The 18,323-nt window shown below is 35.5% G+C and overlaps 1 protein-coding gene and 1 long non-coding RNA gene across 3 annotated transcripts in view; one reads left to right on the top strand and one right to left on the bottom strand.

Moving 5' to 3' along the window:
• Window positions 1-18,323, top strand: part of PDE9A (phosphodiesterase 9A) — a 149,692-nt gene that overhangs the window by 34,996 nt on the left and 96,373 nt on the right. For both annotated transcript variants that reach the window (XM_031959226.1, XM_031959225.1), the window contains one exon: window positions 4,807-4,850. In XM_031959226.1, the coding sequence (XP_031815086.1) occupies window positions 4,807-4,850 (44 nt within the window). The remainder of the gene's footprint in view (window positions 1-4,806; window positions 4,851-18,323) is intronic.
• The window catches only part of LOC116422328, a 113,707-nt gene that overhangs the window by 39,644 nt on the left and 55,740 nt on the right, over window positions 1-18,323 (bottom strand). The gene's annotated exons all lie outside the window — the stretch shown is intronic.

Here is an 18,323-nt window from a genome sequence, read left to right as displayed (position 1 = left end):
AGGAGATAGTTACTACTCTCAAGGAGCTTACTCTCTTAGGAAGAGCTAACACATAAAATCATAATAAATGGAATAGCTAGAAAATCCCTAGGATACAAGGGTTGGGTTGGTGGCCAGGCCCTAGGATCTTTTAAGTTACATCCATAATTCAGATAACAATGCTAGAGAAAGGGTAGATGATTAGGATTCCTGATTGCCATCCATCTCAATGGAAGGAAGAGTTGGTTAATTTCATCTCATCCAAGTAGTGTCAGCAGTAAAGCAGCTAATTGGATTAAAGAGTAGGTTGGCTTGGCTAAAAAGGAGTTAAAAGGAAGAGGGATCCTCCTGTTTCCCTGCCACCCTAGATAGCATATACTATCTCTTGATTATAGCTAACTCCCAATGATGAAATTCTCTCTCTACCAGATTCTCTGTACTCAGTCTTAGAGTTGCTTAAAGGCATTGAGATGTAAGTGACAAATGATGCGTTCTTGCTCACATAGCCACTATGTTTCAGAAGCAGGAGTTGAATCCAGATCTTCTGCATTTCAAGGCAAGTTCCTCTCCATTATTCCACACTGCCTTTCAAGCATTCTTACTTTCCTTATCCCCAGGGAGGGAAATTAACTAGGTATTCTTGAAGGTCTCTTCTAGCATTCTTACTTGAGGGAGAAATACCAATATGGTTTCATTTTTTATCCTTTTTTTTTTTTTTTTTTTTTTTTGGCAAGGAAATTGACATTAAGAGCCACACAGTTAATAAGTATTAGTATTTGAGTCTGGGTTTGAATTCAAGTCCTTCCGATTTCAGGGTCAGTATTCTATCCACTGTACCATCTAGCTGCCTCAGTTTCATTTCCTTGCGACATGAAGGCTTATAGGTTTTTGAGTCCCCAACAACAACACATACATCTGGAAAGTGTTATAACTTAAGCCATTATCAGATAATATCTTACTTAACAGTTAGGAGGAAAGGGACGGAGGTATTTTGTGATGACTGCGCTAGCACCAGTTTTAGCCCTCTACAGTATTTGATGTGGAGATCTAGGAAAAGGAATGAGATGCACATGTTTAAAAATGCTTTTATAAGGGCATGGTAGGAGGAGTTCATCCTTTTTGTGTTACTTATTACTGCTGGGTTTCTATTTTGAGAATTCTTGGTGACACATTATTATAAGGAATCTTTTTTCAGATTTAATCATTCTTCCAGCCTTACATCCTGAATTGGGCCTTTTGTTTGAATCAGGTGCTGAGCACTTTTAAAGAGTAAGTTGGGGCCTTGTTTGGTCCTGCTTTGTATTGTCTAGGATTTTGTTCCTGCTTTCTCTGTTTACTGAGTGTGGTGTTCTTCAGGAATCATAGGGCAGTTCCAGCTAAAGGACAGTAAATTCACTGAGATTGATCTAGACAGTTTTCTTATCAGGGCTTTCATGGACTTTCCAGGAATCAGAGCCAAGTATGGGGTAAGACAACACAGTTGTAGAGCTGTCCTTCCAGTAGACAATTGCTAGATATAGCTTACCAGTTGGCTAGACGACCATAGATTCAGAGGTAAGAGATGCAGGCCTGCATAAGGGACGTTTAATCTAGATCTTGAACCAGGATTATAGATATAGTATACTATAGTATAGTATAGCATCCTTTTCTGGGGTCAAAGTGATACAGCTGCAGATTCATTCCTGTTCCACAGTTTGGGCCCTGGTTACTTACCTAGATGTGTGAAGTCAAAAAATGACTCCTAGATTTTCAGGACAAACTAAACTAGGTTGAGGATAACTGACAATTTTCAAACTTGTTTGAGGTGTTAGGGGGATGTCTACACTAGTGTGTGAATATTTCCCCTTGGTAGAATGGTCAGAAGAGAACAATTGTTCCAAAAGCATGAAAACAGCTGAAGCAGTTGATATGGAGTGTTTAGAGCTTGGTCAGATATTAAAGAACTCGTGGTCATCCACTGCAACCAATTATCCTCATTTTTTGTAGTGCCCTTGGATTTCATTGAGTCTGGAAGAGAGAGCCTGTGTAACTCTGCCCACTCAAATCCAATTCATAAGCAAGTCAAGACATCACTCCATGTTGTCAATGGTCCTCATCTAAAATGAATGATTAAGAATGAACTCAGTCTGATATTTTTCTTAGATCTTTTACAGAGTCATTGTGGGGGAGAATTAGGATATACTGTTTCCCTTACTCCTCCATCTTTGCTGGCTTTGTTATCTTGAATAATTATAGGTCAGTGATCATTCTCTGAAAAGTATGCAAGAAAATGGCAATCTAACTGCTATTTTCTTATGATTTAATGGGAATAGCTAGAACTTAATTTATGAGAATTAAGTCATATGAGACTTAATATATGAGAAGTCTATAGGGACAAATAGCTTTAAATGCTATTTGAAAAGAGATTGAATTTTAATTATTTTAGAGAAACTGATTTTTAATTCTCTTCTATAAAAAGAAAGAAAAGTTTTGAGTTTTTATTGTGAGCTATAAAGAAATCTAACTGTCACCTATGAGTCAACTGTTTTCCTGTCATTTCTAGAGATTAACTATGAGGTAACAGAAAGAATAAATCTATTCCACCAAGTGATTGAATTTACCTTTATATTAGCAATAGAATATTCTTCTTCTTTATGAAAGGCTTTGATTGCTCTCTGTAAAGGCTGAATGGTGAGACTATATTTGAGTAATAGTGATTGTTAGGGGTGACTTGAGATATAATCTATCTCACAGCTAAATATTATAATTATTTATGTCTTTGTATTATTGAATGCTCTATTAATAAACTGCATAGATCAGCTAGATGGATTAGTAGATAGAATGCCAGGCCTGGAATCAGAAAGATTCCCCTTCCTGAGTTCAAATCTGGCCTCAGACACTTACTAACTGAAGGACCCTGGGCAAGTCACCTAATCCTGTTTGCCTTAATATATCATCTATAAAATAAGTTGGAGAACAAAATGGCAAAACACGCCTCTTTGTTGCAAAGGAAATCTGAAATGGGGTCACAAAGAATCAAATGTTGTCTGTATCCCAAAGCAGCCCTTTTTGTAGTGGCAAGGAACTAGAAACCAAGTGAATGCCCATCAGTTGGAAAATGGCTGAATAAGTTATCATAGATGAATATTATGGAATTTTATTGTTCTGTAACAAACAATCAGCAGGTTGATTTCATAAAGGCCTGAAGAGACTTACGTGAACTATGATAACTGAAAATAATAAAACCAAGAGAACATTGTAAACAGCAACAAGATTATGTGATGATCAAGTCTGATGGATGTTGTTGGAATCTTTACAAACTGTTAAGTCATTAGAGTTGATAGAGACAATAATTATCTAATTTAGCATGGTTCAGTATGATTAATCTGATCCTACGAGGAGATGTTATGGGCCAGAACTTGAAACAAGGTACTAAGTACAATTGATAGAAACAGTGCTTGTGTTCACACCTTTAGAGAGCTCATATAAGCAAGAAGTATTTAAGTACTCATTGGAGTTTACATGTTTGGGAGATTTCAGGGTTTAGTATGAGATATCCAAATTCACACCTCCCTTAATCCCTCCCTTGGGAGGAGTTAACCTTTGGGAGATCATATATATAGAAGAAACTCTTAGAGCTTCAAAGGAGTTACTTTGGAACATTCCCAGGGGTCAGAGAGGAGCACTCTGGGAGGAAGCCCACAAGCCCTCTCTCTGAGACAAGAGAGATTCATTGCATCTTCCATCTTTGTACTGGCTGGAGGCTGAAGGGAGCAGAGGCAAAGGACTAGCTGCAAGAGCTCTTGGAACCAAGCAGAAAGATAGGCCTCTAAGAAAAACTAACCGGGCTATATTGAAGGATACAATAAAAGATCTGAACTTTCAGCACCTGGCTGCATTTGGATGATTATTACTTTTAACTGAAACTAAGGCTGCCTCCAGAAAACCTCCCCAAGAAACCTGCTCCCAGAGAGAACCTTTATATTTTAAAGAAAAAGAACACCACAGGATGTGGTTCTTTTCAATGAGTTGATTCAGGCTAATTCCAATAGATTTGTGAAGGGAGAGAGATCTGCACCCAGGACTGTGGGGATTGAATGTGGATCACAGCACAGTATTTTCATCTTTTTATTGTTGTTATTGTTTGCTTGCTTTTCCTTTTGTTTGTTATTTTTTCCCCTTGTTGATCTGATTTTCCTAATGCAAAGCATGATAAATGTGGAAATACATATAGAAGAACTGCACATGTTTAATACATATTGGATTACTTGCTGTCTAGAGGAGGAAGTAGGGATAGGGAGGGAGAAAAATATGACAAGATTTTACAAGGGCAAATGTTGAAAACTATCTTGGCATATATTTTGAAAATAACTTTTTTTTTTAGAGTCAGAGATATTATTGAAGTGACTGAACAAAAGTTGAGTTTCTCAAGTATACTAACAAATCAGTATTTAATTAACTGAAGTGGTGACTAATTAATGAGAAAGTGTTTGCATTTTTAATGATTAAATAAGAAGTATTCAAAAATATGCTTGGATTACCTTTAGAACTTGGGATTTTAAGAAGTCAAGTAAAAGTCATATAGTTATTACTTTAACTGATACATTCGAACATGGTGAGTTTTAAAATTGGTACAATATTTGTTTTGCTGATCATTTATGAGTTTCATGAATGATTATCAACAATTATTTTAAAACACTTAAAATTCAACTGTAGAAGAGATCGGAACTTCCTAACTTATTTCTCAGTCTGTTGAATTTTAACTGACTCTAAGTATAAATCTCTTATATTCAACATAAGATAAGATTTTATGAGTCAATAAAAAAGGAACTATGTTCTTTTTTACAGCACTCCTTACAAAGTGAGACCCGTAGCCATCAAACAATTCTCTGGTAAGTTCCTATTTTTATTTTTCAAAAGGGCTTGAATAATGCCATACTTTAGGATATATTCTTTCAGATATGCATTTAAATATACATCTAAGTCCATGGAAACTTTTGATATGTAAAATATATAAATAAAAATATTCTGTAGAAAAATCAATAACCAAAACTGACAAATAACAGCATTTGATCAAAAAATGATTTAATCTATGTTTAGCTATGTTGATGATGAATTTGTAAATGAAGATCTTAGATTAGCTGTTACTCTACATACTTACATTTTTATGTGTCCATATCCAATGGACACATTTTACATGTCCATTGATGTGAATAATTTTTCTTCTTAAGTGGAAGTCTTTCTAAGCCTTCTCATTCTGTGTGATCCTTGTACATGTTTTCACATAAACCCTATATGAAGTTTGTATCCAGTACCATTAAAGCCTTCTACATATTTTAGTATCTCAGAGATACAAATATTGTATTACAAATATTGTAATTGGTCATCTTTTGATTCTCATTCTCACAATACAAATGAAATCAATCAACAAAAGAGTAAGAATTGAGCATTTAACAAAGTACTTATTACTGTGCTAATCTCTGAAGATACAAAGAAAAAATTGATACAATCCCTGTCCTAACAGATATACAAATCATATAACAAGTAACTGTGAAGGGAAAGACATTAATAAGTAAAAGGATGATGAAAGGCCTCATGCAGAAAATAGTTCTTAAGCTGAGTTTTGAAGAAAGTTGGGAGCTCCAAGCAATAAGGGCATGGATGTCAGGAAAGCATTATAAGTCTGAATAACATCCAATGCCAATTCTTTGCTAATGCACAGAAATAGGAAGTGAAGATTTAATTGGGAGGAATAGCAAATAGATTTGTCTGTCTTTTAAGAAGATATGTAAGTAGATTAAAGAGGTAGAAAGGGGCCAGATTTTAAAAATTTAAATGATACAGGAGTTTGTATGATCTCACAATGTGCAGGTACTTTACTAAACCCTGGGAACCCAAATTCAAAAAGGTAGTCTTTGCCCTCAGAAAGATTATATTCAGAGGTGTCAATTGTTAGACTTTCAGTCTGAATATTTGTACCTTAGAAACTTACAAATACTACAAAACAGGACTTGATTTTTTGAAATCCAACAACAATAGACAAAATTGTAAAGTAGAGGGGAAAAAAAGGTGATTGTTCAACCTTACGTCTTCTGTTTAGTATTAACTCTATTCCATCAAGCAACTGCTTTTTAAAAGTTCTGTTATGAATGGCTGCCTTGGGGAACTTGAAGGTCCATAAGCTTAACAATACCCTTTGATGATTGCTGAAGACTCTATTCAGCCTAGTCTTTATGGTAAAAAATTTCTAGAATGTTGGCCTTGCAGAGTCATAATGGTCTAAGAAGAAAGACTATTATATATCTGTCTTTATATCTTTTGAGGTTATAGCCTACTTTGGGCCCCACTTTAAAAAAAAAAAAAGGTGGCTTTGTAGTACACTTGGTAAATGAGTACCATCAAGATACCCAAATGGGAACAGTAAGTACTCCAAACCTGAAGTCATATAAATCTCTAGGCTTTCTTATTAAGTTGTGGGAAAACAAGTATCAATAGTGTATTCTGGACTATGCCTGGAAACATTTGAAGGTTTCTCCATTCATTATTATATACAACTTGAATGAGTAGGGTGAACTCTGGATTTTCTTAGGGTTGATTTTCCAACTCTTATCCTTTATTTTCTATCTGATCTAAAGTTTCTGCCACCATAGCCTCTTCTAGTCAGCCAATATTATATTATCAATGTAGTGGTATATATCAGTGCTTTCAGGAAGAAAGACCTGTTTCAGGTATCTGCTTACTATAACATGGCTGTATGAAGGAAAGGTCATGTAACCATGGAGAAGGTATAGAAGACACCTTCCCAGACTAGTCTTGACCATAGGAATAGAGAAACAAGCAGTGGTAAGGTCAATAACTCTCATACTTCCCTACCTCCTTTACTCTAGCCCTGAATTAGATGTTCTACAATTTTTGGTGAAGTCAGAATCAGCTTTAGGGATGGGTATGCTAAGTTTGTTCAGTTCCTTATAGCCCACTGTAATATATCAGGTACTATCTGTCTTCCTACAAGGATAAGCCATGTTTGTTATAAGAGGAGCTTATAATGTTCGGGCTAGCTTTCTGGAGTTCCTTTGGATGAGCCTTGGTCTCATCAGCAGGACAGACACCACAAGAATGATCAGGAGTAAAGTCTAGATTCTTTATTCTGGCCCAATCTTGATCTTAGTGAAGGAGTGCAGGGGGGCAGGAGAGCCACCAGGAGGATGGTCAAAAATGGAATGTCTCATTTCCAGTCCTCTCAGCCTTTAAATACCCTATTACAATTACAACATTACAACATACTGAATATGTGTGAATTAGAGAACCATTACATCACCATGCTAAATACTAAGTATAAGTATACTAAAGAACCATCATCTTATCAATTCCACTGAGTTAACACCTTGTTGTAAGTATCCTTGTTTCAAGTATACTTCTCCAGAGTTCTGGCTCTCTACAGGAGCTGATATAACAGAGTATTCCAACTTCCTTCATCTGCATCACTAGAAATGAAATTTCTTTCACACTTAATATTCTTCAGTGTTAACTACAGTTCAGTTGACTGAAACTCACAGAAGTTGCTGAAAGGTCTCAAATATATTCTGTCTCCACAAAATATGTAATATGTTTTTCTCCATATTCTCCCTTCTTTAATCTCCTCAGGGTGATACAAATGAGCCTAAGGTTTTAGGGATTGTCTTTGGTTCATGATTCAAGATTCATCTTGACATGATTCAAGAGCATCTACTGCCAGGGTACAGAATTTTCCTATAGAGTTTTGCTAGCATCCATGAGGACTAGCAATCAATTCCTTTCTTACCCCCTCATTTCAGGAATCATATCTCTAGATGGTACAGCAAATAAAATACCAAGACTGCAGTCAGGTGAACTTCTCTTCCTTCAAATCTGGCTTCAGACACTTCCTAGCTGTATGACCCCAGGCAAGTCACTAAGCAAGCTGAAGAAGGAAATGGAAAAACACTTTAGTAAGTTTGTCAAGAAAACTCCAAAGGAAGTTACTGAGTGTAAGACACAATTGAGATGACAACAATCATTGACTTCTGCCCTCTTGGAAACCTGGTGGGCTCCATGACCCCTCCACCATTATCATTGCACCTATTCATATTGACAGCAGCATCTTTCCACTCCATGGCTGTCTCAGCATCTTGTTCAAATTTCATCAAATGATCAGTCCACATCAGAATAGTTTTGTGGTAAAGGACTACCAAGACTAAATTCTGAAACTATTCTGGTAGGACTTTACCTTGAAGGTGGCATTTAATTGCCCCTAAGGCTAGCAGGGTATAGCAGACTGTAGGGAGACCCACATAAACCCAGCTTATCAAATTTACTTCATTTAGGAACTTTACTCCCTTCTTTCCCAGTAGACTACCTACTGGGGAGCCAGCTACAATGAAAATTCATCTTCATGGAGCTAGACGTGAATAACTCCTATCTTAAGCACCTAAGTAGGCACTTAGTAGTGATCCCTTTCTGTAAGCTTCATTAAATTTATGAAACTGTAAAATTCAGTCATTAGATTGTTCCTGGAGTCTATGAAATGAACTGTGTAGAACATTTCAGCATTGGCTCCTTTAGACCATGCCTTAAAGATTTTCATCATTCTATCAGTTTTCTATTGAACTTTTCATGAAATTTCCCAAGTTTCTTCACTAGGAAAGAAAGCCCTTCTTGCTTCCTCAATACAGGGAATCAACTTTTTAGTGAGCACAAATAAGATGATTTTTTTCCCATCACCATTGGGAGTTCCCAAGTCTCTTCTTCCATTCTAAGTCTTTTGACTCATGGCGCCAATCTCAATGAAATGCAGTGGAACCGGAACCTTTGGGACAGAGACCATATAGTAGGTTCCTAGATGTAGTCTGTTACCATCTCCATTATGTAGCCTTCATCTTTCATTGCACAGTCCCTAAAGTTAAAATTGATATTTCTATTTGCCAAGTGAGCTGGACCAGTTCATTTGTTAGTCAACATATTTTCAGTCTGATTTCTCTGCAGGATGGTTAGTAACAATGAAAAAATATTGGACATAACCTTTCTTTATGATAACCTCTTTCAGCACTGATCTACTTGCTTTTTGTGGTTGTTCTCTATTCCAGATGTTTCTGGATTGAACATATATAAGTCATCGTTTTTCATTTCAGTTGCTGTCTTTGCCAAATATTGATAGTAAGTCTAATGCTAGCTAGCATCCTATTAATCCAAGTTCAATTCTGGAATAAAATAAGTCATTGGACAGTCTTTGAACATAACAAAATGTTATTGCTATGCCCTAACATAGTAAAAATATGAAAAAAAAATAAAGTGGCACTTAAGTTTCTCTGGACATAGTTTCTCCCTTCCTCCACTTTGTCTCCATGGAAACCCATCTGGTCAGCAGAACAAAGTCTAATAACTAACTCACCTGTTTTCTAGACATTTGCCAAGTTAAAGAAACCCTGACTCCACATGGATAGGACTTGGTATGCCCTCACATGATCAGTAAGCTTTATCAGGGGAGGCAGGGGCCATTCAGGTCCCAGACAAAGTTTTGTTGGCTTTTAGGGAAAACTAATCCTAGTTTTAGGGGAAACAGAGAGAGAAGAACCTTGATCCTATAATACTAAGTCAATAGATTGCTTGAAAATGTGAACAGACCAAACAGAAGTTAATGACTCCACAAGACAATAAAAAATATTAAAGCAACATAAAAAAATAGAAAAAAATAAAAGTACAAACCATTTTGTCATACACAACTAACCTGGGCAGGGATGGGGAGGAGGAGGGAACTAAATTGGAAAATACATCAAGGAAAGAATTTGAGAATCATTGGTCTACCTGAAATCTGTGATCAAATGTTAAGTCTGGATATCATATTTGAATAAATCATAGGAGAAAAACTGCCTTCATATATTAAAATAAACAAAATGAAAATAGAAAGTTTCCTCCTGAAACATAAAAACAAAAATTCCTAAGAACGAAAATAAAAATCTTCTAGGTCAAAAGAAAAATAAAGCAAGCAGCCAAGAAAAAAGAGTTTAAAGATTAAGGAGCCAGTCAAGATCATGCAAGATTTAGCAGTATTTTTTTTTAATAGTTTTTTGTTTAGAAGTTATATGCATGGGTAATTTTATAGCATTGACAATTGCCAAACCTTTTGTTCCAATTTTTTCCCTCCTTCCACCCACCCCCTCCCCCAGATGTCAGGTTGACCAATATATGTTAAATATGTTAAAATATAAATTAAATACAAAATAAGTATACATGTCCAAACAGTTATTTTGCTGTACAAAAAGAATCGGACTCTGAAATAGTGTACAATTAGCCTGTGAAGGAAATAAAAAATGCAGGTGAACAAAAATAGAGGGATTGGGAATTCTATGTAATGGTTCTTAGTCATCTCCCAGAATTCTTTCGCTGGGTGTAGCTGGTTCAATTCATTCCTGCTCCATTGGAACTGATTTAGTTCATCTCATTGTTGAAGATAGCCAGGTCCATCAGAATTGATCATCATATAGTATTGTTGTTGAAGTACATAATGATCTCCTGGTCTTGCTCATTTCACTCAGCATCAATTCATGTAAGTCTCTCCAGGCCTTTCTGAAATCATCCTGTTGGTCATTTCTTACCGAACAATAATATTCCATAATATTCATATACCACAATTTATTCAGCCATTCTCCAATTGATGGCCATCCACTCAGTTTCCAGTTTCTGGCCACTACAAAGAGGGCTGCCACAAATATTCTTGCACATACAAGACCCTTTCCCTTCTTTAAAATCTCTTTGGGATATAAGCCCAGTAGTAACATGATTTAGCAGCATTCTTAATGAAAAGCAGGAAAGTGAAAATAGAAAGTTATTTCCTGAAGCTTAAAAATTAAAACTCCCATGAACATTATAATCAAAATAAAGGTCTTCTAGGTCAAAAGAAAAATAAAGCAAGCAGCCAAGAAAAAAGAGTTCAAGAACTGAGGAGCCAGTCAAGGTCATACCAGATTTAGCAGCAGTCTTAAAGACCAGAACTGAGTAGAAACTGAATACAAATATTGGAATCAAGAAAAACACAAAAAGGTAAAATACACATGAGCAATCAGAAACTACTTTATAAAGATGAACTATTTACATTTTAATTATGTGTCTCTTCAACCCTAATGCCTTCAGGGATGCCTTAGAAAGAATCAAATTTAAAAAGAATAAAGTTTTCTTATTGTGTTTTAATAATCTTAGAAGAAGAAATGAAAAAAAAAGAGAAAGAAATTGTATACCAGAGTAGAGATAGGAGAGAAAAAATGGGAGAACATATCAGAAGCAATGGTAGTAATTGATTACCATGCCTAAAGAAGATGAAATAGGATAGATGATAAAATAGCTTGTCTGGTTAGCTCATTTGATTGTGATTCATGATCTGATCCAGCTACCTAAAATAGACTTGGTAAGTCTAAAGTAACTATATCATCAATCAAGATGGTTCAACTCCAGAACAAGAGCTTCAAAGTAGAATGGATTAACAGTCTCCCTATTGACTCTACCTATTGACTAACAATCTAATATGGTAGTAGGCTGGGATGAAGAGGGAGAGTATAGGGGTGAGGGAAAACCAGAGAAAATGCCTGGAGTCAAGATATAGAGTTATATTTGAGGAACCAGAGAGAAGACCCGTTTCAATGGATGAAAGTGTGTGTGGTGAGAAGTAAAATCTAAGAAAAATGGAAAGATAGGAGGAGGCTAGGACATGAAGAGCTTTGAATGCCAAATAGAGAAATGATAAGCAGCTCCTGGAGTTTATTGAGTATATTGGGGTGGGGAGGCAGGGCAGTGTTGATATGATCAAACATGTAATTTAGGAAAAATCACTTGGTGCCTGAATGAAGATGGATTGGAATAGGGAAAGCCTCAAGGCAAGCAGACCAACCAGCAAGCTGTTACAACAATTAAGCATGATGAAGTTATGGCAGTGTCAAAGGAGAGAAAGTACATATTTAGGAGATATAGCTAGGGTAAAATATATAGGCCTTGACAATGGATTGAAGATGGGGGTTGAGATCTAGTCTGGGATAACATCTGAATAACATCTGGATAACATCCCAGTCTCAGGGACTGGGAAGAGGATGTTGCCCTCTATAATTCCATTGGGGAAGTTGGGGGGTCAGGGAAGGATTTAATGGGAAAGAGTGTGGATTTAATTGTGAATATGTTAAGTTTAAGATATCTACTGGACAGTCAATTCCAGATATCTGAAAGGCAATTGGAAATATGATATTGGAGGACAGTTAAGAGATTATGGCAAGATGGATAAATGTGCAAATCATCAGCAAAGAGTTAGTATCTAAATCTATGGGAGCTGATAATATCACAAGAAGAGGTTTCAGGACAGAAATCTATTAGACATTTACATTCAGAGGAGATGAGAATCCAGTAAAAGAGATTTGAGTAATGACCTGATATATAGAGGAAGCAGGAGGAAGTGGTGTCCTGAAAAACCTAGAAACAATAGTAAAAACAACAGAGTGATCAATTGTGTCAAGGCTATGGGCAGGTCTAGGAAAATGAAGATTGAGAAAAAGCCATTGAAGTTCACCATTAAGAAATCACTGGTACTTTGAAAAGAAAAGTTTTGATAGAATGATAGGGTCAGAAATTGGATTTTAAAGAGTTGAGAGAGGTAAGAAAACGGAGGCATCTGTTGTGGTTCCTTTGAATGGAGTTTATTCACAAAGAACAGAAAAGATATAGGACAGTACTAACCATTTTACTCTCTCTTACACCCTGAGATCACAATATGAATGATGAATAAGGTTACGTGCTATAAGACAGAAGAAATGATAAAATTTTATTACCAGATAAAGGAATTTCAGAGTACCTTCCAGATGGCACTGGATACTCATTCCAGCAATGGTTTTACTTTCAAAATTTCATATCCTCTCTTAATTAATAGCTATGTTAAAGAATTTGGAATACTCTTTGTCCTCATTGACACTTCTAGATTCTCCCTCTACTGCCATCACTTAGTAACCTTTAATATTCACTCAATACATATTTAATACCCAACTAAGATTCCAATAACTATTACCTACCAACCTCCAAGATTCTCTCCTCTCCTCAATGAATTCAGTGCCTGATTCATATTCTTTCCCCCTCAAATCCTACCTTCATACTAGAGATTCCTACATACATATTTATATTCCCTTAAATACTCTATATCTCCCAGTTTCTTAATTTGTTCATTTCCAATGATTTGTGGTAAATGGAATGGCGAATCAATCAAGGAAGAGTAAAAGGATTGTGAAGGTTCAATCGAGATAATATATCATATGTCAATGGACCTAGCCAGTGAAGTTTTGTGTTTTTTCTCCAACCTTAGTTAGCAGTATGTGAAGAAAATCATGTATGGAAATAATTCAAGATTAAGTTTAAAATGGCATGTTAGGCAAGAGAATAAAATGTCAAGGGACTTGAGGATATCAAGAGAATCAAAATGGAGAGGGGAGGACAATGTAACAAGTGCAGATGAATGACCTGGAAAAGAATAGAGGGGAAGAGGAGTAAAAGATCACAATGAGAATGGTGAATAGGATTGTAGGATATGAGGCTGAGGAAAAGAAGCAATGATAAATGGTTGTTATCAGATAAAAGAATTTCATAGTTTATAAACATGGAAGTGAAACACTCATGAATAATCAAAAGATAAAAGCTATGTCCATCGTTGTATAAAGTTTAGCATTATGTGTAGATTGGTGATCCTCAAAGGAGGAGATGTTGCTGAGTGATGGAAGTAAAAGGAAAGCTGAAAGTAGTAATAGGAAGAAAGAAGTATCACAATTTCTCCAACTCAACCAGTAAGTCAAGAGCATGAATTGGAAAGGGTGACCAGAGAAGCTATATCAATGGGAGAGTGTCAAATTCAGGGAGTAAAAAAACATGAAAGAAGCATATTAAGGAAAATGTTCAAGATGAAAACCAGTTGTTTGTTTGTTTGTTTTTAAACGACAGGACAAGCATTCCAAAGAACATGATAGAAGGGGTAGATCTCATCAGAGCTGAATATTTAAGGAGGGGTTGGATTGAGGAAGATAGGAATAAAAGAGTGGGAAGTTTAGAAAGGGAAATGCAGTTTGTATAATGACTGCTGGGGCAGCCATTAGGATGAAGAGAGTTTGACTGGGTAAGAATTTGTTAATCATTGAGAGAAGTTCAGACAGATTAACAGCCCTAAGAATTCAGCCTAAGTGTGGAGACTTTTCAGGTTATCAAGCTGCAATGCAGCTGAAAAAGAGTAGAAGTGGGAAAGGTACCCACACAGAAACAAATTCAGACACATAATTGGAGGGAAAGAATGGTGTTTTCTTCCTTTCTGAGGAAGCACAATGGAATAAAATTTGCCTCTTTCTCTAACAAATCCAACAGTCTAGTGCAGGGAATCATAATGTAATGTAATGTAATGGCTGCCTTCCCAGGGAGGTTGATGTTAGAGATTATGTTAGTGGTATTATAAGTTATAATTATGGTCACCTAAAACCATTGAAAACCAGAGTTTTTTACTCATTCATTCACACACAAATCTCAGTAAAGTAGAATTACTCTTTGGAGATAAAACCCCAATTAATCCAATCAAGTTACAATAATGGATCTTAGGTCTAACAAAATGTAAATGTTCTCTTTTAAATCATCAAGATACAATACTGTCAAATTTATATTAGGTGGACTTTTCCTATTAGTTTCTAAATTAGATGGACTTTCCCTAAAAACAATTTATTGATTACTATAAATCATACTGCTTCCAAAAAGTCTTTGTCTTTTTCTATAAAGGAAAAAAAAATTCCCATTCCTCAAAGTTAATTCCTTCCTGATGTTTTGAAGGTGCTGGATGAATTCATCAACTAGCTCGCGCCAATAAGGCAGCACAAGTCAAAGAAAAATTTTACTGCCATTTATTCACCCAGAATAAAGGTGGTACTGGATAATCATCTCTATAATAATGTATATCCTACATAAATATCATCGGGTCCTTTATAGCATTCAGTTGCATAAGCAATTTAAAGGGGAGTGTTCAGTAGACTTTTATAGATAACAGAAGGGGAAGATAAATATTATCCCATGAGGAAAAACAGGAAACTAGTAGGTTAAAAAACTGGAACTGTGGTTTAAGTCTCAAGCTTGATTTTGAAAACAGCAGGGTACATGATGTGCTTGCTTCAAGCAAATGACATCAGGAGGTTCAAGATGGAGCCTAAGCCAGAGTTTTTCTTATCACAAGGAAAACTGAGATCTGAGGAAATTCTTTAATAGAATGTGGAGGAAACTCAAGCAACCAGATTGGAAGGCTCAGAATCAAGACAACCAGTAAGCCTGAAGGTTACTATTTTACAAAAAAGGAGAATTCAGTCTCAATCATCAACAGTTTATTGCAGGTCTTTTAGGGTATAATGCTTAATGACATAGAACATATCCACATTTTTTTCAATTGGCTAAAAGTCACAGGCATTTTATTCACCATTGCCCCAGAGAAAATGGGAAAAATCACCATTTCAAGATGCTATACTAGAAGCAAGGAATGCACCTAGGATTTACCTTTTGCATCATCCAACTCCATTTCAATGTGCTCATCCCTGATTCTAATCTAGCACAACTGTTGGCAAATATAATGAACTTGACCTGATGCAGCCCAGTTCCTTGTTAATTTAAGTCTGAAATTGGAATGAAACAAAATGCTCAGAATCCACTTAACAATTAACAAGCAGAGATTTACTTAGTTATGACAGGAGAAGGACTTTCAGAGCAGGTAAAGGATATATATTGTCGGAGAATTTCTTAATCAGGTTCCTAGAGAAATCCAGAGAGAATCTTGCTCACCAGATGATCTACTTGATTAGAGGTCAAATAAATTGAAAGGAAAAGAAATGTATTACTGTTTTAAGGGAGACCTCCTACTAGTAACAGCAACCCTTCCTCCCACCCCATCCCCAATGTACATATTTGGTTTATATAACTCTTCTAGAATATACAACCAATGACTAGCATTCTGCTATATTTAACTGGATGAGTTATTCTTCTGTACAAAGAAAGCTGATTAATGGTTTTACATGAATAGGAAGCTCATCAGTTTATTATGCAACCTACTTGCTTTATCAAATTTTTGGTGTGACTGGGAATCCTTTCCAAGAGAAAAGTTGTCATTTTATTTGAACAAAAATGTTGACTTTTACCTTTCCAATAGAGGCTAAAGCACAGCTGAGTACAACTTCCACATTATTCCTGTTACTGAGCTATGGCCACAAACATGAAGAAGAAATAGCAATCTCTTGTGGTCTATATGTTTTGTACCCAGTGGGCCATAAAGCTACAGTAGTAGTCTATATCAGTATCAAAGTAAATTTCAAAGATACTTTCAATACCTTTTAAAGAACAATTACCCTAGTTTGTATTAGGAGAGGGGAGCTTAGAATTCCCACCATCAGGAGAAACAGGAAATTTGTAAAACTGATTCAAATTAAACCAAAAGGATTGTATTGTTCATGTTCACTGTTAACAGCTCAAAACATCTTGAATAATAAGTATGTTAGTATAAAATAATGAGTACAAGTTATTAAGGTACTTTATAGTTATTCTCCTAAAATAATCATGACATGAGACAGAAAGTATTTTTGAAGAAAACAATTTTTACAAAGAAAACAAAGCTGAGTGGAAAGTCCTGGTTTAATTTGTGTAGTCCATATGCTGAGGCAGCATATTGTAATAACTAGAAGATATAAACACATTGTTTCACGATTTACCTCTGTTATATACTACCCATGTGACTCTGCCCATTCCCATCATCTTCTCTCCAAAGCCATTCTCACTGCAGTTCTTCAGAGACTATAGTTTTCCATGTCTTTCAGCAATATAACATCACTGGAACAATAGTGATATTAAAAAGAAAGTTCTTTGTTTCAAAAAGAGGCTTAGAGCCAATAAAATTACTTTGCAAATTATTAAAGATAATCAATCTAGCCTACTATACTGTTTAATTCAGAGCCTCACTTATTCTTAATTTGTAGTAGTTGAGATAAACAAATAGATTAAGATAGGTGATAGTAATAAATAGATAGAGAAATGATAGAGACAGATAGTGATACTCATGAATAACTTTGCTAGGTTGTCCATCCAGCCATATATCAATGATTGTTTTCTTTCATGTATTATCAGACCAAATTCCTTTGAATAATTATGAATCCCAACCAAAAGACTGAAATGTTTTAGGGTTTAACTGAATCCATTCAATGTTATCCACAAACAGAAACACGATATATACAGAATATTTTCAATTTTTATTTTACAGTGGATCTCCTTATGGCTCACTTCATATTATTAAATGGGATGTAACATGGTGCATATTTCAAAATAACTTATTGTTACAAATACTAACACCAACTGGACTTTCACTTCTCAATCCATGCAATCAAACTTCATTAATCAATACATACAAAACAATATAAATCAATCTCTCCAGAAACAAAACACCAGCCTGATTCTTAAAGGTCAATCAATTAAATCCAACTAATATTAAGCAACTACTATTTTCCAGGTACTGTGCCAAGATCTGAAAATATAGAGAAAGATAAAAAAAAAAAGTAATTCCTGCTCTCAAGGAGTTCACAGTCTATTGAAAGAGGCCACATGCAACAACTATGTATAAAAAAAGATACAGACAGGATAAACTGGGAATAGGATCTAATAATAATAATTATTATAATATAAAATAATAAACTGGTCTAAGAGGGAAATGATTAAAATTAAAGAGGTCTGGAAAAGGTATTTTGGGATTTGAGCTGAGGTGGGATTCTTATTGAGACTCAAGGGACATCAGAAAATGTAGGAAGTAAAGATGAAGAGGGAGAGCATTCTAAATATGAAGGACAGCCAATAAAGATGTTCAAAATTGGGAAATGGAGTATTGTGTTTGAGGAAGAGCAAGGAGACTAGTGTTACAGGACCAAAGAGTATGTGGAGAGAAATAAGGTATGTAAGAAAACTGAAAAGGTAAGAAAGTGACAAGTTACGAAGGGCTTTGAAAGTTAAACAGGATTTTATATTTGATCTTAAAAGTAACAGGGAGCCACTAGAGTTTGTTGAACAGAGAAAATGACATCGAATGCATTTAAGGAGATCAATTTGACAATTGGTTGGAGAAGTGTTGGAGTCAGGAGGAATTTGAGCTAGGGAGATCAATCAGCAGGTTACTGAAATACTTCAGGTGTAAATTGATGAAGGTTCACACGAGGGTGATGGTAGTGTCAGAGGGATAAAGTGTAAAAAGCATGTGAGAAAATTTATGAAAGTAAAGTCATCAGGAACTGAGCACTAATTGAATATGAAAAATGAAAGATAGTAAAGAGTGAAATATG

The sequence above is a fragment of the Sarcophilus harrisii genome, chromosome 3 (assembly GCF_902635505.1).
Source record: "Sarcophilus harrisii chromosome 3, mSarHar1.11, whole genome shotgun sequence".
NCBI classification, from domain to species: Eukaryota; Metazoa; Chordata; class Mammalia; order Dasyuromorphia; family Dasyuridae; genus Sarcophilus; species Sarcophilus harrisii.
The sequence above is the reverse complement of the archived record's forward strand: the minus strand, read 5'-3'. Positions and strand labels throughout refer to the sequence as shown.